Source organism: Triturus cristatus, chromosome 8 (genome assembly GCF_964204655.1).
Source record: "Triturus cristatus chromosome 8, aTriCri1.1, whole genome shotgun sequence".
In the NCBI taxonomy this organism is placed as follows: Eukaryota; Metazoa; Chordata; class Amphibia; order Caudata; family Salamandridae; genus Triturus; species Triturus cristatus.
Genome location: NC_140591.1, coordinates 1,624,458,200 through 1,624,479,490, shown reverse-complemented (window position 1 = coordinate 1,624,479,490; position 21,291 = coordinate 1,624,458,200). Strand labels below are relative to the sequence as shown.

The window sequence follows — 21,291 nt, the reverse complement described above, 5'->3', positions numbered from 1 at the left end:
CCTCCCGGCACTCCCAAAGGATATGGAGAAAGGTGGCACTGAGCCCACACCCCCGCTTGCAGAGCCCATCTTCCGAGAATCCCATCGAGACCAGACGGGGGCCCGTCACATACACCCGGTGGAGAATCTTTAACTGGACCAGGCGGAGACGGGCTGGAATGGCAACTTCCTTGGGGGACGATAGTGCGGACTGCCAGTCCTCGTCGTCTAATTCCACCCCGTCCCCCGTCCACGTCTCCCGAAGGCGCACCAGTAGATCAGCCCGATTATTAATGAGTTTTTTATAGATTAAGGAGATAGTACTGTCGGGAACATGACCATCAAGTATGCGGTCCTCGAGGGGCGAAGAGGCCGGGATCTTGGTCCCCTCCCCAAAGACAGAGAGCAGGGCATGCCGAACCTGGGCGTATCGGAAGAACTCCTTTTCCGTGAGTTCGAATTCGCTCTGGAGCGCCGCGAAGGTCTTAACCGCGCCCTTCATCCATAAGTCTCCCACTCTACTGATGCCAATCGTGTCCCAACGGTCAAACCCCTTCGTTGTCCAGAGGCTTCCCAGTCGGTCGGAGGCAAATAAAGGAGTAGCGCATGTTAGTCGCTCACTCCAGCCCATGGCTACATTGGCCGCCTTCCAAATCCGTACCGCGATCTTAGTGGGGCCCGTTAGGGTCCGTCCAGCCGAGCGGGAGTAAAGCGCCCTGTTATAGTTACCGCCGGGAAGCAGGAATTTATCCATCTCATACGCCGGGTTCAAGCCAGGCGCATACGTGGCATGGTTAATGGCTGATAGCTGAGAGGCCCAATAATACCTGCGAATGTCGGGAAGCGCGATGCCCCCGTCGTACCAGGGGAGAGTGAGTTTGGCCAGGGCGATACGCGCCCGTCCGTCCCACACCAGTCTCCTCTGCAGGCTCTCTACTTCCCGAAAGTAGGCCACTGGAATGATGTCGAAGGAGTTCTGAAGTGCATAGAGGAACCTGGGAAGGGACATCATTTTAAACAATGCGGCCCGACCCAGAGGGGACAGGGGCAGCCTACACCACCGAGCCGTGTCTTCCCTCAAACGTCGAAGTGGAAGCAGGAGATTGTGCTCATAGCGAGCTACCGGGTCCAACGAGATGTGTATCCCCAGGTATTTAAAGCCGGACAGAGATATTTGGATCGGAAGCCGAGGCGGCAGGAGGAAAAGATTCCACTGTTGACACCTTGTGACCTTCCAAAAAGTAAGCATGAGGTTTTTTACATACCACCCCACACTCCATAATGAAGGTTTTAGTCTTGTTGATCAACAGTTTTCTATCGTTAATGAACAGCAAGAACCTGTCCATCAATCGCTGTAGGCCAATAGGGGTCCTAGACAGAATTACAGCGTCGTCCGCATAAAGGAGTACGGGGACGCTGAAATCGTTAAATAACTGCATAATTCTTACGAAGGCTTGGTTCTAGTAAATACAATACAACTAAATAACAAATTGTTCTGAGTATAGTCTTTGAGTGTGTGACATCATTTCTTGCCTGGGTGAATACAATAAATGCTTAACACTACCCTCTGATAAAGCCTTACTGCTAGCCCCCACTACCACAAATAGAGAGTAAGGTATTATCTACTTTGACCTCTGCCTACCTTTGGGGTTCCACTGGACTCTGTGCACACAATACCTTACTTTGGTATAGTATATACAGTTAGCTTCCTACATTGGTGGATCAGCGGTGGGGTCTACAACTCTGCATTTGTTGGACCGACTTGGTCAACACCTGATCACACGACAGAACTCCTAAATTGTCTTTAGAATTCTGAATTTTTGAATTGACACATTTTTCCAAATTAGTTAAAGTCTTGTTGGGGACTTGGTTAAGTCCCTTTAGAATTTTAGAAAAATAAAAACTCGCTATAGTTAGGGGTAAGAGGGTTGGAATCTTTATATAGAATGTCACTTAACAAGAACCCAGCTATTAGTGAAAATATAACTAATGACATAGAGAACATGGTTGAAGAGCTTGCCCTCACCCCTTATCTCCACTTAGAATGTAGGGAGTTAAGATCTCAATGTAAACTTAAAAACGTTACCATGGTGTCCCATCCCTCCAAACTAAAGCTTCATGAGCTGTTGGCAGGGTAGAACCACCCCTCTGAGCAAGGTGAAGACCTCTCAGATGGGGAAGAGGAAGGAGGGTATGAGGATAACTTCCAACCTCCCCTTACTTCCTAGGGAGAACAGTGCCCCTGTACCTCTAACTTCAAGAATACAACTCACAGCACCAAGACCCCACACAGGTGGGTCAGGTGCTTCTGAGTCCATTGAGGGCAGCCTTAATGAGGAGACCAACCTCTTAGTGAGGTTGACCAAGAGATTAGAGACCAGACTCCTGGCTCTACAAAAAGAAAGAGCAGAGTTGGGCTTAGCCCCCATCAATGGTGGCACCAAGAGGTTACTGTCCTGAAGCAGGTATTGGTCCCTCCAAAATTTCCAGCTGCCTGTCTGCTTGGAAACGACCTGGAGACCTTGGCCTGGGCTGAGGTAGAATTGAAAACCCATGCAGCAATGCTGAACATCCCTGAGATTGTGTGTGACAAGACTAGAGCACAGAGCAGAAAACAGGGTAAAAAAGAAGTGTTGAAGCCTGAAAGAAAGGCCCAACCCTCCAAGAGGAAAGGTAAGAGGACTGGGAAACCAGGTTCTGAACAGCCAAACACTCAGGACCCCTCTCCTCAGGGAGAGGACTTGAAATCCCCAGAGGGAACTGAGCCCATGGAACTTGACCCTTACCAGGTTGAGCTCTTAGGCCCAGGAGGACCCACTAGGGAATGACTGTGCACTGGACAGCAGACCTGTCCAACTGTTAAAAAGCCTGAAGCAGCAAGCTGCTGCACAGGAAAAGGAAGATGTCAGTGGCACCCACAGAGCCTAATGGGAGGAGGGACTCCTGTATACTGAGGCCAGAGACCGAAACCCTGGTGCCACTAGGAGAGTGGAAGTGCCTCAAATGTACAGAAAGATTTTACTCACTTTTACTGATTCCAGATGTCCCAGAAAGTAAAGGAGTTTGTCAGCTCCTGTGTCACCTGCCAAGCCAGCGGCAAAACAGGTGGACACCCAAAGCCCCCCTTAATTCCACTACCAGCGGTTGGGGTTCCCTTTGAGAGGGTAGGTATGGAAATAGTGGGTCCACTTGAACCTCCCACAGGCTCAGGAAACACATTTATACTGGCCACCAGGTATCCTGAAGCAATTCCCCTTAGGACTACTACAGCTCCTGCAGTAGCCAAGGTCCTCATTGGTGTCTTCACCAGGGTAGGGTTTCCTAAAGAGGGGGATTCAGACAGAGGGTCAAACTTCATGTCTGCATACCTCAAACACGTGTGGAACGAGTGTGGAGTGCAGTACAAGTTTACTACACCCCATCACCCACAAACCAATAATCTTGTTGAAAGGTTCAACAAGACATTGAAGGGCATGATCATGGGGGTCCCTGAAAAACTCAAAAGGAGATGGGATGTCCTTCTGCCATGCTTGCTTTTCGCCTACAGGGAGGTGCCTCAGAAGGGTTTTCCCCCTTTGAACGTCTGTTTGGCCATCCTGTTAGGGGACCACTCTGTCTTGTTAAAGAGGGTTGAGAGAAGCCTCTCCAAGAACCCAAATAGGATATTGTGGACTATGTACTAGGCCTAAGGCCCAAAGTGGCAAAGTACACGGAAAAAGCTTCCAAAAATCTGGAGGCCAGCCAGGAGCGCCAGAAGCACTAGTATGACCGAAAATATACACTGGTGGAGTTTTGACCAGGGCAAAAAGTGTGGGTTTTGGAGCCTGTGGCACCAAGGGCCACCCAGGGCAAATGGAGTGGCTCTTACCCCATCTTAGAAAAGTGAGGTTCCCTAGCTGGTAGACCTGGGCACAAGCAGGACCCCCAAAAGGGTGATCCATGTGAACGGCTTAAAGCTTTTCAATTACAGGGCTGACATAACCATGCCAATGGTTACTGATGAGGATCAGGAGACAGAGTGAACCTCTGCCTGACCTCCTCTCTTACAGCCCCAAAGATGGGGCAGTTGACACCCTCACTGCCAACAGCAGGCTGAATGTAGGCAAGTCTTACAACCGTATGCTAAGCTCTTATCCTTGACCACTGGTTAGACAAACCAAGTTTATAGTGTGACTACTAAACGAGAAGCAAGATTTATAAAAATCTCTATGCTCAAATGTATGTGAAACAGTGTTTATGATTTATCCCAGGGGATTATCGTTTTTGATGTAGTGGACCGCCATTGAGCAATGAGTGGGTGTGAGTGACCGAGTGTGGTTTTGCTGTGGGTATGTGTGGGTTTATAGTGTCATTGTTGTGCCTGGGTATCATTAATTCTGTTATTATGTTTCTGTGTTTATCCCCTTCGGTGCTCATGACGGAACGGTTCCGTCATGAGCCACGGTTGAGCTGTGCTCATGACGGAACCGTTCCGTCATGACCACGCCCGCGCAAGAAACCGTCAGCACAGCGGCGGAATTTGCGCAGCATTGAAGGGGTTATTAGAGTATTTATGAAATGTTTTTTTACTGTATAGTTTATATTTTGCTATTTGGAAAAAGGGTCAAATAAAGTTGGAATAAATACCCTATTATCTTTGCCTAATTTGCACCAGCTATTTAGTGTTCTTTGCTGTTCTCCCCCTCCCATGCACACCGTCCTTTGGTCTTTGGGGACAGGAATTTGCAATTGTCCCTCCTTTTATCCTAGACGAAAAGCATATTTATTATCAATTACATGCAGTGAGCTTGTGTTTTTGAAATTTGCAGACAAACCGTTGTACCCATAAAGTGGAAACCGGGGACAGTGAACCTGTCAAAAATAAAATCTATCGACAGTCTGATCAAGTTAAGAAGAGCTTCAAAGCTGAGGTCAGCAAGATGCCGGAGTGAGGGGTGATTAAGCCCTCTGAGAGCCCCTGGGCCAGCCCAGTGGTCCTAGTCCCCAAACCTCATCTACAGGGTAGAAATTAGGTTCTGTGAATACTATAGAGGACTCAACTCTGTCAGCAAGACTGATCCTCATCCCATACCAAGAGCTGATGAGTTGATAGAAACAATGGGTGCAGCCACATGTCTTAGTACCTTTGACCTACCTGCAGAGTACTGGCAGATTGGCATGGCCCCAGGAGCCCAAAAAAAACCAGCATTCTCCACAACTGATGGGCATTATCAGTTTACTGTTATGCCCTTTGGTTTAAAGAATGCCCCTGCCACCTTCCAAAGGTTGGTGAACCAAGTCCTTCCTGGATTGGAGGCCTTTGGTGCAGCATATCTTGATCACATTGCTGTCTTTATCTCTACCTCACCTGACCCACCTGACGAAGGTTTTAAAAGCCCTGCAAACTGCAGGCCTTACTATCAAGCATCCAAATGCCAGATAGGGCAGGGAACAGTTGTGTACTTGGGTCACCTGGTTGGTGGAGGTCAAGTGCAATCTTTACAATCCAAGATACAGGCCATCCTGGACTGGGAAGCTCCAACAACCCAGACCCAAGTCAGGGCATTCCTTGGTTTGACTGGGTAGTATAGGAGGTTTGTGAAAGGGTATGGATCGATTGTGACACCCCTCACAGAACTCACCTCTAAGAAGATGCCCCAAAAGGTAAGCTGGACAGTTAGCTGTCAAAAGGCTTCTGACACCCTAAAAGAGGCATTGTGCTCAGCACCAATTCTCAGAGCTCCAGACTACTTCAGACTACACCAAGCAGTTCATTGTGCAGACTGATGCTTCTGAGCTACGGATAGGAGCGGTGCTATCCCAGACCAATGATTAGGGCCAAGACCAGCATGTTGCCTTTATAAGCCGGAGGTTACTTCCCAGGGAGCAGCGTTGGAATGTCATTGAGAAGAAGGCCTTTGCTCTGGTTTTGTCTCTGAAGAAGTGGAGACCATAATTGTTTGGTACTCACTTCATAGTTCAAACTGACCACAGACCTCTCAAATGGGTAATGCAAATGAAAGGTGAAAATCCTAAACTTTACAGGTGGTCCATCTCCCTACAGGGAATGGACTTTACAGTGGAACATAGACCTTGGACTGCCCATGCCAATGCAGATGGACTTTCCAGGTTCTTCCACTTAGACAATGAAGACGCTCTAGGGAAAGGATAGTCGCATCCTCTTTCATTTGGGGGTGGGGGGAGTAGGAATGTGCCCCTTTTTGCATGGTTGCCCCCCACTTTTTGCCCAATATTGATGTATTTTGATTGACTGTGTCCTGAGTTCCTGCTAACCAGATACTCAGGGCCTATGTTCTTTCCTGTAACTGTACTGTTGCAAAACCCAATTGGCAACTCTCTGGCCACATGTAAGTCCCTTGTAAAAGGTACCATAGGTACCAAGGGCACTGTGACCAAGGAAAGCCTCTAAGGGCTGTAGCACGTATTGTGCCATCCTTAGAGGTTCACAAGGAATACTCGTAAATGCACACAGGTGTAGACTTCTTTGGGAAATAACATACATTCCCAGTCATACCCTAGGAAAGCTGCTCCAGTCGTAGGTTGTCAGCAATACTATTGCGGATATTAGGTCACATTTTTCTGAGTTGGTATTTACCCAGTTTGGAGCTATACGTACTGAAACATTCTGCACGTGGAGAGGAAGCCTGTTCTTCTTCATCGGAAACATTTTTCCCAATGGCGAAAATCTCTTGCTCTGCACCTACAGTTTGCAGGCATTCCCTTACTTATCCAGTGTGAAAGGCGACTTACTTTAGCATTTTTAGGAAAATATTACCAATCATTTCCAGAGTGGCAAAGAGCTCTAGAGGAGATTTTGAACTGTCGCAAACTCACAAGTTGGTGGGCGATCACAACCTCTCTAGACCAACCACGCCTTCTTCCGACCACTCCCACACCTAGTGTGGGGTTTACTACTATGTTATTGTGTATAGTTGTGGCATATAATTACACAGTAGTGAAAGCATTTACTCTTAATAGGTATTCGTTTATGAATACCAGGCCGACATAAATGGAATCATTTTCAGTCATAAACATACGTTTGTGGAGTAAAGTGAATCTGGACCACAATTCGTGAAAATCCATCCTGGTGAGTTTTTCACTTGAGGGTGCATTGACCCTTTTTAGGTTGAAGCCTACCTGATGGCACAGCTGTCTGGTTTGCTAAAGACATCTTGGGCACATTCAGAAAGATGACCTAGGAATGCACTCCACCTGTAGCTTACCAATGTGTTTATTGTTTGTAACTCAAATTTTCTGGCACTCTATTTGCTGGCTTTATTTGCTTTAGGTTGTCCAGCATGAGCTTGTCCCTCCTGTTGGCCAAACCTTGTTTGCAGTACTCGTCCACAAACTCACTTTCTGTAAACAGACCTCAAATTCATGTTCCTATCTTGTCCCATTTATTGTGCATTTAAAGACGGAGGTCAAATGTCAGGCTCTTTCTTCCAGAGAAAGTAGTGTTTATTATTCTTTCTCTGACTTCAAAGTGAGAGAATTTATGTGACAATCTTCCTGAGTACCCATGTAAGAGCAGAGGGTGAAGGATGTGTTTTTTTCTAGCACACAACAAAATAAAATGAACTGTGCTGATGCCTCAGAATATACCAGAATTAGTGCAAATAAAGCAACGTTTTTTTGTAATTCTGAAGTGTGGTGGAAACAAATATGTAATAGCAGTGAGCTGCCACACCATGCATCCTCCACACGACACCACTCCACTCTATACCCGTCCACTCTTTCCCACGCCACTCCATTCTACACCATTCCACTCTAACACACTCTGATTTATGCCACGCCACGCCACTCGACTCCACGCCACTCCAATCTACACCACTCACTTCATGACACAACACGCCACTACACGCTACGCCCCTCCACACCACGTACCCCGCTTCACTCCAATCTACCCATCTCCAATCTACCCCACTCCACTCCAAACTATCACACTACACAACAATGTCCTCAATCTATCCCACTCCTCAATATACCCCCCTCCAATCTACCCCACCCCACTCCACCCCACTTCACCCGTCTACCCACGCCAATCAATCTACCCCACCGCAATCTACCCCATTACAGCCCAATCTACCCCACTCCAATCTAACTCAATCCGACCAACTCCAATCTACCCCAGTCCATCCCACTGCACTTCAATCTATCCCACTCCACTCTACTCCACTCCATTCCAATCTACCCCACTCCAAACTATCCCACTCCAATCTTTTGTGTTGCTACGAAGCAGTTGTTGAAGGAACTTTGGTGAAGCTGAATGATTTGCGCTGGCAAAATTTCTCTCCACATTTCAGTATATTTTTAAACCTTCTGGTACTGGCTTTTGCCCATGTTTTCATCCAATAGGCTCTTGGGGAACGTCTAGCATTTTAAAAATAAAATGCAGAAAGATAGCTTAGAAATCACACTTTTTAAAGTTTTGCAGTTTCTTAGTAGACACTTAGTCAAGCTACATTTTCGTACATACATTTGTGTCTTAAATGAGCTTTGTGATGTAAAGTAAAAAGGTGTATGGTTCACAGTAGCATGATAGAATGATAAGCGGTTTCGGGGTGTCACCGCTCTTCAGCCAGGATAGCTTGATTCCAGTGGCATGCAGAGCACAGGACCCACGTCTGGGCATACCCGTCCCACTCGGGGTGACAAATGCAAAAACAACAGTTGATGGACAGAATGCAGAACAATGCCATACATTCACCCCAGTACAGAGATCTGGGCCTAAATCCATTGTTTTTTTGCTCACCATGCCATTCCAGTTTGAACCCAGCCATATGCAAATCAGTCTTGACCCCGTGCCTCATGGTAACAGTCCAGCCGGAACTGCCAAGCCAGGTCCTCCCTGGAATGGAAACAAGCATCCTAGGACCGGTTTCGGGGTTTCACCCCTCTTCAGCCAGGATAGCTTGATTCCAGTGGCATGGAGAGCACGGGACCCACGTCTGGGCATAGCCGTCCCACTCGGGGTGACAAATGCAAAAACAACAGTTGATGGACAGAATGCAGAACAATGTCATACATTCACCCCAGTACAGTTAATCAATTGTGTGTCTTTTGCTTTCTCGCCCTAAGGGCGCCAGGTATGCCCAGACGTGGGTCTTGGGCTCACTGTGCCACTGGAATCAAGCTATCCTGGATGAAGAGGGGTGAAACCCCAAAACCGGTCCTAGGAGGCTTGTTTCTGGTCCAGGGAGGACCTGGCTTGGCATTTCGGGCTGAACTGTTCCCATGAGGCACAGGGTCAAGACTAATTTGCATATGGCCAGGTCTAAACTAGGGTGGCATGGTGAGCAAAAGAATGATGGATTTATCCCAGATCTCTTGACTGGGGGTGAATGTTTTGATTTGTTCTGCATTCCGATAATCAATCGTGTGTCTTTTGCTTTCTCGCCCTAAGTGTGCCAGGTATGCCCAGACGTGGGTCCTGGGCTCCCTGTGCCACTAGAATCAAACGATCCTGGCTGAAGAGGGGTAAAACCCCGAAACCGGTCCTAGGATGCTTGTTTCGGTCCATGGAGGACCTGGCGCGACAGTTCGGGCTGGACTGTTCCCATGAGTCACAGTGTCAAGACTGATTTGCATATGGCCAGGTCTAAACTGGGGTGGCATGGTGAGCAAAAGAATGATGGATTTATCCCAGATCTCTTGACTGGGGGTGAATGTTTTGATTTGTTCTGCATTACGTTCATCAATTGTGTGTCTTTTACATAATTCCAATCAGCATACACAGTTCCACGCCACACAATTCAACTCCACACATTTCCATTCCACGCCACCTAATTCATCAACAAACCACATATTTCACCTCTATATACACCACATACATCCAAAACACAGCACAGAATTCCACATCATGACACAAAATTCAAAAGCCCACTACATATTTAAACTTCACTACATACCACTCAACAACACAAAATACTAATCTACATAATTACACTCTACACACAATACCGCATAATTACTATGCACATAATTCCACTGCACATCATGCCACATAATTCCACTACACAAATCCACTGCACACCACAGTATTCCATGCCACACAATTTAAATCCAACCCACATAACTCCACTATACACCACATACATCCGCTCCATTCCATAATACATGGTTAAAAGACATTGTCATTTACAAAGCCAATGTTTAGTTTTAGGCACAGACAGCCCACATCCCACCCAGCTCCTCTGTTGTTCCACTAACTCCTTGTTGCTGCTGCAGCTAGTGTTTGTGTTGTCAAATAAATCTTTACAGCCCCCACCCCTATTGATCCACCATGCCAAATAATTCCACTACACAAATCCACTCAACACCACATAACTCTACCCCACACAGTTCCAAAAATACCAGTTCCAATCCACCCCACATAATTCCACTCCAAACCACATACATCCACTCCAAACCTAAACACATGGGTAAAAGACATTGTCATTTACAACGCCAAAAGCTCTAATTCTGGCAAATGCGAGACCTATAGGCTTTGCCAATGCTTGTTTAAATAGTAATACCATTTGCAGAGTTGTGGGAAAAGGGGGCGGGGCCTCTGACCAGTTCCCTGGAAGCCAGCTGTGTAGGACTTACAGAAAGTATCAAGAGGGCTTCTTGGCCTCCAAGGTCCCTCTGGATTAAAGTGGACTTCATCCGCCAATCAGTAGTGCCCCAGGAGGTGAGTTTGCAGATTTGTGGAGAAAGGGGGCGTGGCCTCTGAAGATCTCTTAGTAATCCCGCTGCTTGGTGCTCAATACCTGCTGTGCTTCACCACAGATCTCATGAAGAGCGAAACACATGTGCCTGGGGCTATGAAAAGTGAAACATTTGAAATAGATTAACAGTTATCAGGCTTTGCTCCATTAGAAGAACTGCAACTTTGCAAAGCTGTGCTCGAATGCACTGGGAGGGCTAATGATTCTGGTTTCTCTTGAAACGCACTGCTGAAATCTATTGGTGAGGGACAGACCTGGTTTGAGTGCAGTCGCATGAAGTTTGAATACATGAAAGATTCAATACTGGAGAATAGTGTCATTCTCGCCCTTCTGTTTCTGCTACTCACAATGAAAAGCATTTGAGCTGACTCACCATCTTGGTCCATTTAACGATACGTCCTTCAATATTGGGTGTAAAGGAATCCTTGAGAAGAGGGCGCAGTTTTTGCTCAATCAGTGAAACGGTGATTTCTGAGGCTTTCAGATTGGACACTTCAGCAATAACATCAGCAATGCCTCCTGAGTCATCCACAATCACAGTTGGTATGCCGTTTCTGATAGCGTCAAATATTATCTGGAACACAGAAAGAGATAGAATCTCTAGTTTATATATCGCTGTTCAGTACACGATATTCGGAGCCTTTTAGCTATGTCAGAAATCCATTCTAGAAGTTATGAACAGCAACCAATATACCCATATTGATAAGCAGATATCTATCAGTATTTAAGCCAGCTCAAGAATTAATGGACAGATACCACTGAATGGAAAATGTACTTGCGCTGTTTATGTTCATTTACACCAATGGTTGTTTTTGACATTAAATGATGATATTTCCTGGTCTATGTGAGAATGTATAATGTCTATTTGAGGTATCATATTCATGATTGTGCACACAACATGAGAATACTGGTTTATATGTTTTTTAGGTTAAAGGTGACCAGTCATTTTTGTCTTTATTGTGTTATCTTTTCCAGATATACTCACACATCTTTTTTCTTATCAATTTATTTGTATTCATTCATATTTATTTTTTTGTTCCGTGAAAAATCCAGTTACATTTATGTATAAGAACAATGTTTGTTAATGTTAGAATACCCATATAAATTTACACTTTACTAAGTGCCCATATATGCCATGCAATAATACAGTGGTTCCTATGAGTTTGACTTCTGCAGCCCCCACTCAATCATTACTACAATCCAGGAACCCCCACTGACTCATTACAGGAATAGGGGGACACCCACTGAAGCATTACTATTAATATTTTCTAAGCAGTCACAGACCCCCTGAGGAGGTGCTGTAGACCCCTAGATGTCCCTGGAGCACAGTTTAAGAACCACTGCAATTGAACATGTTCATTACACACATTGTGATTTTATTCAAGCTGATAGGATCGCTCAGGGAACTGAATATTTGCATCTGAAAAATGTCTGGGGACCGTAAGTTTGAACAACTAGCTAGGCTGGCATAGTCTTCCATCCTTCCAAGGTTGGTAAACTGAATACCATATATGGAGTAACAACAGTCATTTACAGCGCTTAGAAACTGCAAATTAGTAGTATGTAGCTCTGCACAAAAAAGTTACAAAGATTTAATATTTTAAATTACACCTAAACCTCCAGAACCCAGGTGAAGTAAATATTAATTATCATGCAAAAGTTTGTGGATTAAATTCACTAGAACAAGAAACTTTTGATATTAATGAAAGATTGATAAACGTAACTTATTTGTGCACAATTGACCCCTATTAGGTACCCAAAAACACACCTCCTGCCTTTACACAAACAATATAAATTCGATTTTGCTATAGAATATATATATAAGCAAGTGGAGGTTGAGAAAAACAGGGAGGGGGGGTCAAAATGTGTTTTCCCCCATGTTAATTCTCATAGGTACTTTAGACACGGCTACAGCCCGAACTGCTGAACGGAATTACAAGTTTGGCAAAAAGGTAGCTCTTGGTTCAGAAAGTGACATTTTTGTAAACTGGTGCAAATCCGTTCAGTAGTTGCAGAGTTATTTAAAGAAATTTCCAATTGTATATATAGGGATGCGGAGGATCCGCGACCCCTTCCGATCTCGTGCTGAGATCTGCTTGGCTGCCAACACTTAAAACCAGGAAGTGTTGTCAGCCACCTTGAGACTCGGCTTGAGTCAAGTCCCTGAAAAAAAAGTGTAAAAAAAAAATAGAAAATAAATAAATAAAAGGTAGGAGTGCAGAAATACTCTGACCCTTGGGGGCCTCCCATTGGTACCCCACAGGGCCAAAAAGGCATTTCTTTACATTTTTGGTGGGAGTAACATTGGATCAGCAGAGCTCCTGAGCTTCATTAATAATTGGCCCCCAGGCGGGTCAGGTCGCGGGGCATATTTATGATATAGGAGAGGGGCGCACGGGCCCCCCTCCAGGAGCTTAGTAATGCCCCGGGGACCACCACCTCCCTGGGGCTTATTTACAGTTAATGGGGGGGGGGGCTTTTGGACATCCGCCTCCAAGGGGCCACATGCCAAAAAATGAACCGGGGGTCTTCTTGGACCCCTGTGGGACCCCCGTGCCCCGGGACCACCACTTCCCCAGGGACAATGTATTATTATGAGGGGGGGGGGCCTCTTGGACCTCTGGCCCCGTGGACCACCGCCTCCCCAGGGACATATTAACAATGTATGGGGGTGCCTCAGGGACCCCCACATGCCCCGGGGACCACCTCTTCCCTGGAGCCCACTTCTTTTATTAAATAATTTGGAGGGAGGGTCACGTGGCCCCCTTCAAGGGGCTTTAGCTTTCATACAATGGGTGGCCCTCTAACCCCAGCGTTTGCCACTTCCCCGGGGAAATTAACATAGTAATGCGGGGGGCCCGCCTGGACTCCCCGCAGTCAATAATATAACGGAGGGGTCAGTTTCGGAATCCCGATCCTGGGAACCACCACCACCCCAGGGCTAAATGAAGCAAAGGAGCCAAAGATGTCCCTGGGGGGACCATCCCACCCCCTCCTTCCCCCCCAGGCCGGCTCCTCCTATGAACCGGTCTGCCCATATTCCAGGACATAGCTATGGCTTGGTGGGAGCTTTATCATCCCTGTCAAGCCATAGCGAACTGTACTCTGCTTTGAGCATGCAGCTTGCTGAAAGCAAGCACAATTGCTTTGACAACTGCATGTTAGCAGCCCCCTCTGTGTCAAAGCAATGCCGGCAGGGACTGCGGTGGCCTTGAGGCTCCCCCGCAGTCCCCAACATTGGTATTGGGTGCCCTGGGTTGGGACCAGGGCACCCACAATTGAGGCCGGGGGATGGGGTCCCAGAAGCCCAAATTGGCCCGGGAGGGAGGACAGGCGGCCTGCCTCCAATCATTGACACCTCCTCTCCAATTCTGAACATATTAGTCCATCCCGAATTAGACTTCACAGACCTGTTAAAGTTGGGGGTGGCATTGCTTGCATCTATAATTCTATCCTCATATTGAGAAAGGTACAAACTTCTATGATGTCCTCCTGTGAACACCTAGATATTGAAATCTGGAACAATGGCAAGCTAGTCTGTTTGCTCCACACGATATATCATCCCCCAGGTGACAATCTGCTCTTCATCGAACAAATCATGGAGTCCATTGTCGTAAACTCTGACCAACACCTCAACCATATCTTCCTCTGGGATTTTAACTTAGACTGGAACGACACAAATGATCCGTTATTGTTCTCCTTCAAGGCTTTCCTACCCAACCTAACCCTCCACCCAGGCCTGCAATGGATCTACCACAAGGGATCCACCCTTGATCTAATCATAGCTAAAGATAACACCATACAACTTGATAACATATCACCTTGTGACTGGTTGGATAATTACCAAATCTCTTTTCACATCCTGAAAAAGGTTCTGGTCAGACAAGGTCAACCGCACAAAACCAAACAGCTGGCTCGAAATCTGAGAGAAATCAACATTAATAATCTAACATCCATTAGTAATAATCTACTTCCTTCACCCCCTAACATGACTAAACTGGATGACCTTATGGATCATTACATCCACACCTTGACAAATATTTCCAACACAATTGCACAAAGTAACTCAGAAGGATACCGGTCCAACAATCCAAACCCTGGGTTAATGGCTCCCTTAATGAGGAACGTCGCAAACTAAGGCTCACAGAGAGACTGTGGAGAAACTCACCCTCCATTACAAACCTCAAACAGTTGAGGATGACTAGAAGTTCATATAACAGCATATCCTTAGTGCGAAGACTGATCACCTCAGGGGACAGCTTGACAATTCCAAAAATAGGCCCAAAAAACATTTGAAATCATTAAACAACAAGCTAACCACTCAACCAACTCTCTACACCCAAGATCTCTTGCCCTAGTGGGGAGGACTTCTCAGCAAACTTCACTGAAAAGGTAAGAAGAATTAAACTTGAATTGCAACACGCTTCACCAAATCTGCTGCTTCAGACCTTTCCCTCACCATCATTTTGTCCAACCCCAGCGTGAGCCCCTATTCCCTACTCCTCATATTACCCTCCAAAAAACAATGCATCATGGAACTCCTTTTTACTTCCAGATTTTGTGGAGCTGCCAAATCTATGACTTCTTTAAAACCCTCCAACGATCCGCTACCTGCCAAGTTTTTCAAATAACTCAAATCGGCCATTCTTCCACTCTGGTCCTTTTTTATCCATGAATCTCTCGTGCAGAGTAGGATTCCTGATTGCCTCAAGATGGGACAAGTCACCCCCATCCCAAAAAAGCCAAATGCAGACTTAGCTGATCCTAACAAATTCCGTCCAATTACTAATATCATGACTTTGGCCAAACTACTTGAGAAATGCATTCACACACAGCTCTGCAACCACATTGAGAAGTTTCAGCTCCTTGACCTACACCAGTCAGGTTTCAGAGCGGGTCATAGTACTGAAACGGCCCTATCACACATCGTTGATGATGCCTTGAGATCTCTTGACCTGATTGTACCCTGCCTACTGATTTTTCTTGATCTGTCCTCAGCGTTTGCCACAGTCAAACATGAAAACCTTTGTTCTTCTTCAAAAAAGGATGGGGCTATCGGGCCCTGTCTTAAATTGATTTGCCTCGTTCCTACGAAACAGAACACAAAGAAACAAAGTTAACCACTCCCAGTACCCCGGTCTCAATTGGAGTGCTTCAAGGTTCCACACTCTCGCCCACGCTTTTCAAGGTTTTCATGGAACCACTCTCCGAAATTCTGAACCGCTCTAACATTCAATACCACATGTATGCCAATGGCACTCAATTGTATTCGAAAATCTCTTCTCAAGAGGACATCAAAACTCTAGATTGTGGGCTGCTAAAAACTCAACAATGGTTAACTCATCTTTTGCTAAATATTCTCAAGACAGGATTCCTCCTGATTGCCCCCACAATCATTCTGCACCCACTCAAAACTGGCTCAAACAACTTACAGCTCTCAACAGCAACTCACATGTTGTTGACTCTGCTAAATCTTTAGGCATAACTCAGGACAAATACCTGTCATCAGTGCAACTACTAGGAGAGCCACTCATCAGCTGAACTCATTAAGGAAAATCAAGCCTTTCTTGCCTTCTGAGGACATTCAGTCTGCAGTCCAATCCCTAATTATCTCATGCTTAGAGTATGGAATGGTGACCCTAGCAGGGTTACCCAAAGCTAGATTGGCACCTCTAAGAGCCACTCTGAACTCTGTGGCCAGACTCATCACTGGTTCTAGAAAACATGACCACATCACACCAGACCTAGTTCAACTCAACTGGCTGTCTATCGAAGCAAGGATTAGTTTCAAGACAGCCTGCCTGACACACAAAGCTATTCAGTACAACACCCTTGTTTACCTGGCAAAACAACTTGAACTATCTGGTTTGAATCGGACCCTAAGAAGCTCTAACACCCGCCTGTTGAACCCTCCCAAATATAAAAAGAAAAGAACCTACAATTGTGCCTTCTTTGGTGTTGCACCAAGAATATGGAACGCTTTTCCTCCCGAGATGAGATCTAACCCCTCTACCGCCTCATTTAATAAACAAGTTAAATGGTTGAGTGACCATGTACAGCAATAGTCCTGAAGCCACCATAACTAACTTTTATTTCTGGTTGATACTCTTTGATACCTCTTTCAACGTTGCAATTTTGTTTCTTCATGTGCTCCATATAATTTGTTGCTCTTCTGGTACTTTACATGTCCCACAAGATGGGTTGTTGCTCTTGTTTCTGTATTTGTGCTTGTTAAGGTCCTTTATGGTGTTGTATTCATGCCTCTACCTCCTTTCGCTTCCCCTCCTTTGTACAGCTCTCCGATACCAGTATAGGTCATGTTCACGCTTTATAAAACTTTACAAATAAATAAATATGAAGGAACATATTCCTATTAAGGATGGTGTAACTCCATGTAACACTAAATGGGAGAGTACTCAATGGAGTAGGGATTCTATACACCCCAGATCATAATATAGACCCCCAAGGAATGCCCCAACACATAGCTCGAATCAGACAAAGGAACTCAGAGGTACATCCCAAATTCCTACTTCACTGTTTATGCGTTGGGGGCACCAGGAAGTGAGGAAATATGAATTTTGTGATCAGTTATGTCCCCTATCGTAGACCCCAACGGCTCCATGTGCATGCTATAAGTACATGTATGTTCCCTCCAGTTCCAGTTTTGAAGACGCAAATATATGTGCGTCCACCGTCAACATGTCCTCTTTCAGATCCGCCATGAATGGGTCAGATATTCCATTCCTAAGTATGAAAGGCCACCGACTTTATGTGGTTCACTTTCCACATTTTACGGATTCAGGCGAGTAGGCCCAGAATTCTGTCATCAAGTCTTTTCCTGCCTTCTGCCTCTGAAAGCTCCAGTCTGAGCCTGCATCTGTATCCATGAACTTTGTCCTACTCCCTGCGCGGCTAACGGTGCCTGATCCAGCCTGTTGCCTGCCAAAAAACTGTATTTCACCTTCAAGATTATCTGCTCCGCTCCTCATCCGATGCATTCCTGTCTAGTAGTTTAGGTAAACATTCCTCCAGCTACCGTGCAAAAGGCCAGGCCTCGCTGTCCTCATGCAAGTAATTCATAGCCCCGTTACCATAGAATATTCCTACCCCCTCGCATCTCATGTAGACACTTAGACGCTTGTACACGCACTAACAGTCAGTATAGAATAGATTCTATCCTAGAGACCTTTCCTTTTGGATAACACAGTTCTTTAAACATAGGATATTAGATATGATTTGGGATTAGGTTGACATGACCCCCCAGACTTCTGTCTCCACATGTAGAGCTAAATGTCAAGTCCCCTTCACCCTCTAGTTGCACGTCAATCACACGTCATGCGGCTGCGCGCGCATCTCTGCCAAATATTTCTGCTGACATTGCAGGATTCTTTTATGGATCCACCCACTTGTGACATCATGTATAATGACGTTTACTAAGTTACGCCTATATGTCCACCTCTATTAGTTACGAATGCACATTTTATCAGTATTATCAGCTGTTACGCCTCTTGCATCTGTTTCACTGTAATGCATTTCCTATAAAACTGATTATCTGTCAATAATGTATGCCCTTCCTTCCTGAACTTTCGTGGTGATGGAATAGAAGCCTGCAATTCGAATTGTATTCCTTTGTATAGGAATAAAACCTTTTAAAACCTCTAATACCACGGATTCTGCCTCTTATATTTACTGAGTTATTCTTACTAGACTTTACCGCATAAAAAATAGTACCGGTAATGAAATATTTACCACATAAATTGGCGCCCGAATAGGGACACTTTCTCATCTCACGCGCCGGCGGTGCGTTGCAGGCCCGGTCTCCTGCTACAGCTGAACGGACAAAAACGCGTACCCGCAGGATTTCCTGTATCTCCCTCCGGCCAAGCGGGGGCGACTGAGGCTGCGATCAACACCCAGACGAGGCGGTGAGAAGTGCGAAGTATCCCGACCAGAGCCTAGCCGAGAGAGCAAGATCCGAGGTATACAGAGGCCCACCAGGTTCCGAAGTTCCGAGTCCAGTCGAGTCGAGTCCAGTCCGGTCCAGTTTCAGTTCCGTTCCGAAGCCTTCCGTTCCGAGCTACCCGGTGAGTACCATTACCGGGGAGGCATTTAACGTGCACATAGTCTGTGCCGGTCAAGACGGGTTTGGGTACACAAATCCGGTCTGCACTGTTTCAGCAGTGTATCTGTACTGTTTAGAAGTATATCTAGTATGTCTTGCATATAAATAAGTATTATCTAGTGTCAGTATTATGTCAGTAACTAGTTTTCTATTAGTTATTAGCGTTCGTTAAACTGTTAAGTGTTAAATGTTTTAATACGTTCTATATATCGTGGTGTGAATGACTGTTCATTATTGTGTTTATTGTATAAAGTGTGTTCTAGTAATAAGGTCTAAAAATGCCGCTCTTTTCGAAATTAAGACAGATCAAAACCAGAAAAGGGGTACTCGAAGAAGCTGTTCCCATTCCACCTAGGGACACTCCAGGGTACTTTATGTATCATAAGCATGGCCTAGATGCCGTATTATTTCTTGATTTATGGGTGGACTACACCAAGGATTTGCCAGAAAATCAGAGATGGCCCGCAGCGGGGACCTGGGATGCAGATTGCATCATGAGAGTAGAAGAAGAATTATGGAAAAAGAAAGCCAGACAGTCACAGAAAGATGCCATTGAATTATGGCGTAAAGAATCATATAGACGTACAGAAAAAGCGCTCAGACAGGAAGAGAAAGGTAGAGAGAATTCAAATAAAACCCGAGAAAATCTATTAATTGAGGAAGGTACCCGAGTAAAATCAGAACAAGTAGATAGACAAAGAAACACTCTTATGAATGGTATGTATCCTCTTCTGGCCGAAGGGTTACCTAAGGCTACCCCGGAAATACCAAAAGACTTAACTCCTCCATTGCTCCCGATAAAAGCACATCCCAAAACACATCCCAAAACAGCAAAGGACGTTTTCCTTTCCTCCTATTTAGATGACGTAGCTCCCGAGTATGCTAATACCATACCACACACACCGCTTGCCGATGGTGTTCAACACCAAGAACATCCGTCTGTATCCCCGCAACAACAAACTCCTACGCCCGTTCCCACAGGTCCGGCCGTTTCTACAGTTTTTCCCGCATCTACAATTTCTATCTTACGTCCAACAAATCCTTTCTTGCCCAGCACCTCAGATGGTGCTACAGGAGGTACGACAGACATGTTTGCCACCCCGCCGCGAAATAAACAGACCCTTAGAGATTTAGCACTCCAACGTACACCTCAACTAGCGACATCCGACATGTTTAAAGAACAGCTTGTGGATTGTAGATACGATCCAGTGCCAGGTAGACAGGACAAATTGCTCATATCATCACTACGTATACGACGAGCTACATTGTATTTAATGACGATACCAGGAATGGTTGAACACCTAGACAATATATATCGCTTTGTCCAAACAGGGCGAGGTCCAGACAGTATTAACGAAGCTATGGAATACCAGAAAGTGGATGTACAAAGACAACTACTACGTTTCTTCATAAATTGCGTGATTAGGAACCAAGACAGGCCTGGGGCAGATCATGATACCATGCAAAAACTTGCCAAATGGGGTCAGAACATATCAGAAGAGAAACATGATAGGCAGGCGTGTATAATCGCCATGTATCGAAAGATCCGCAAGGAAGTAGAACGAATACATAAAGAAAGACGAGAAGCAGACAGAGTTGAATCAGAGGAAGAGGAGGAGCAAGAATCAGAACAATTAGATACGATAGCTTATGTAGGTAGAGGAAGACTCCATAATAATACCAGAGGTTTTAATGACCCGATACGTCCGATACGTCCAGAATATAATCGACATTTGCAAACTCCTATGTTGAATACAAGGTCCCCCGAACACCTATTCCAAGCTGCTGATAAATTACTCCGAGATCGAAGGGGGTACCACATGCTCGATTCCATGGACGAACAAGAATTAGCCAGGTCAGCAGTACAATGGGCTGATAGTCCCAGCGAATACAATGATGATGCACTAGCACACACATTTCTGAATCTTGACCCATACGAACAGCGTTTAGCTAGTATATACATGATTCAACACCTCCTTATATTATGTAAAAGCCAACACTCTGATCCAGGACCCTTACCTGACATATTGACAGAACTACTCACGAATAAATGGAGAGGGTCAGGTACTGATTTAATTAATGAAATTCTAGAATTTCGAAACCAGTATATAGCTTTCGTATGCCCAGAACACGTTCCAGTTCCCATCACGGGAAGAAAAATGTATCACATAGATAGACAGAACCCGTTACGCGAAGTACACCCAATCAGAGGTGACGGTAATAACTTTACACGCGTGTTTGTGTACACGCCCATAACTAAAATGGAATTATTAGAAATGAAGAAAGTAGTACCCAGCCATGACAAGGATCCAGCAGGTTTCCACCGTGAAATAAAGGACATGTTACTCATGGGAGAGTATACCTACCCCGACATTATGAAAATATTGAAAGTCCTATTACCCGCCGGTGTTTATGAGAAACTCAAAGAAAAGGAATGGGAGGTGGGAGACCAAAAGATAGATTGGACAGCATTAGAAA

At 45.4% G+C, this 21,291-nt stretch overlaps 1 protein-coding gene across 1 annotated transcript in view; it reads right to left on the bottom strand.

Moving 5' to 3' along the window:
- The window catches only part of LOC146808453 (transient receptor potential cation channel subfamily M member 2-like), a 2,757,229-nt gene that overhangs the window by 2,225,162 nt on the left and 510,776 nt on the right, over window positions 1-21,291 (bottom strand). The window contains exon 9 of the mRNA XM_085623562.1: window positions 11,065-11,265. Within this exon, the coding sequence (XP_085479688.1) occupies window positions 11,065-11,265 (201 nt within the window). The remainder of the gene's footprint in view (window positions 1-11,064; window positions 11,266-21,291) is intronic.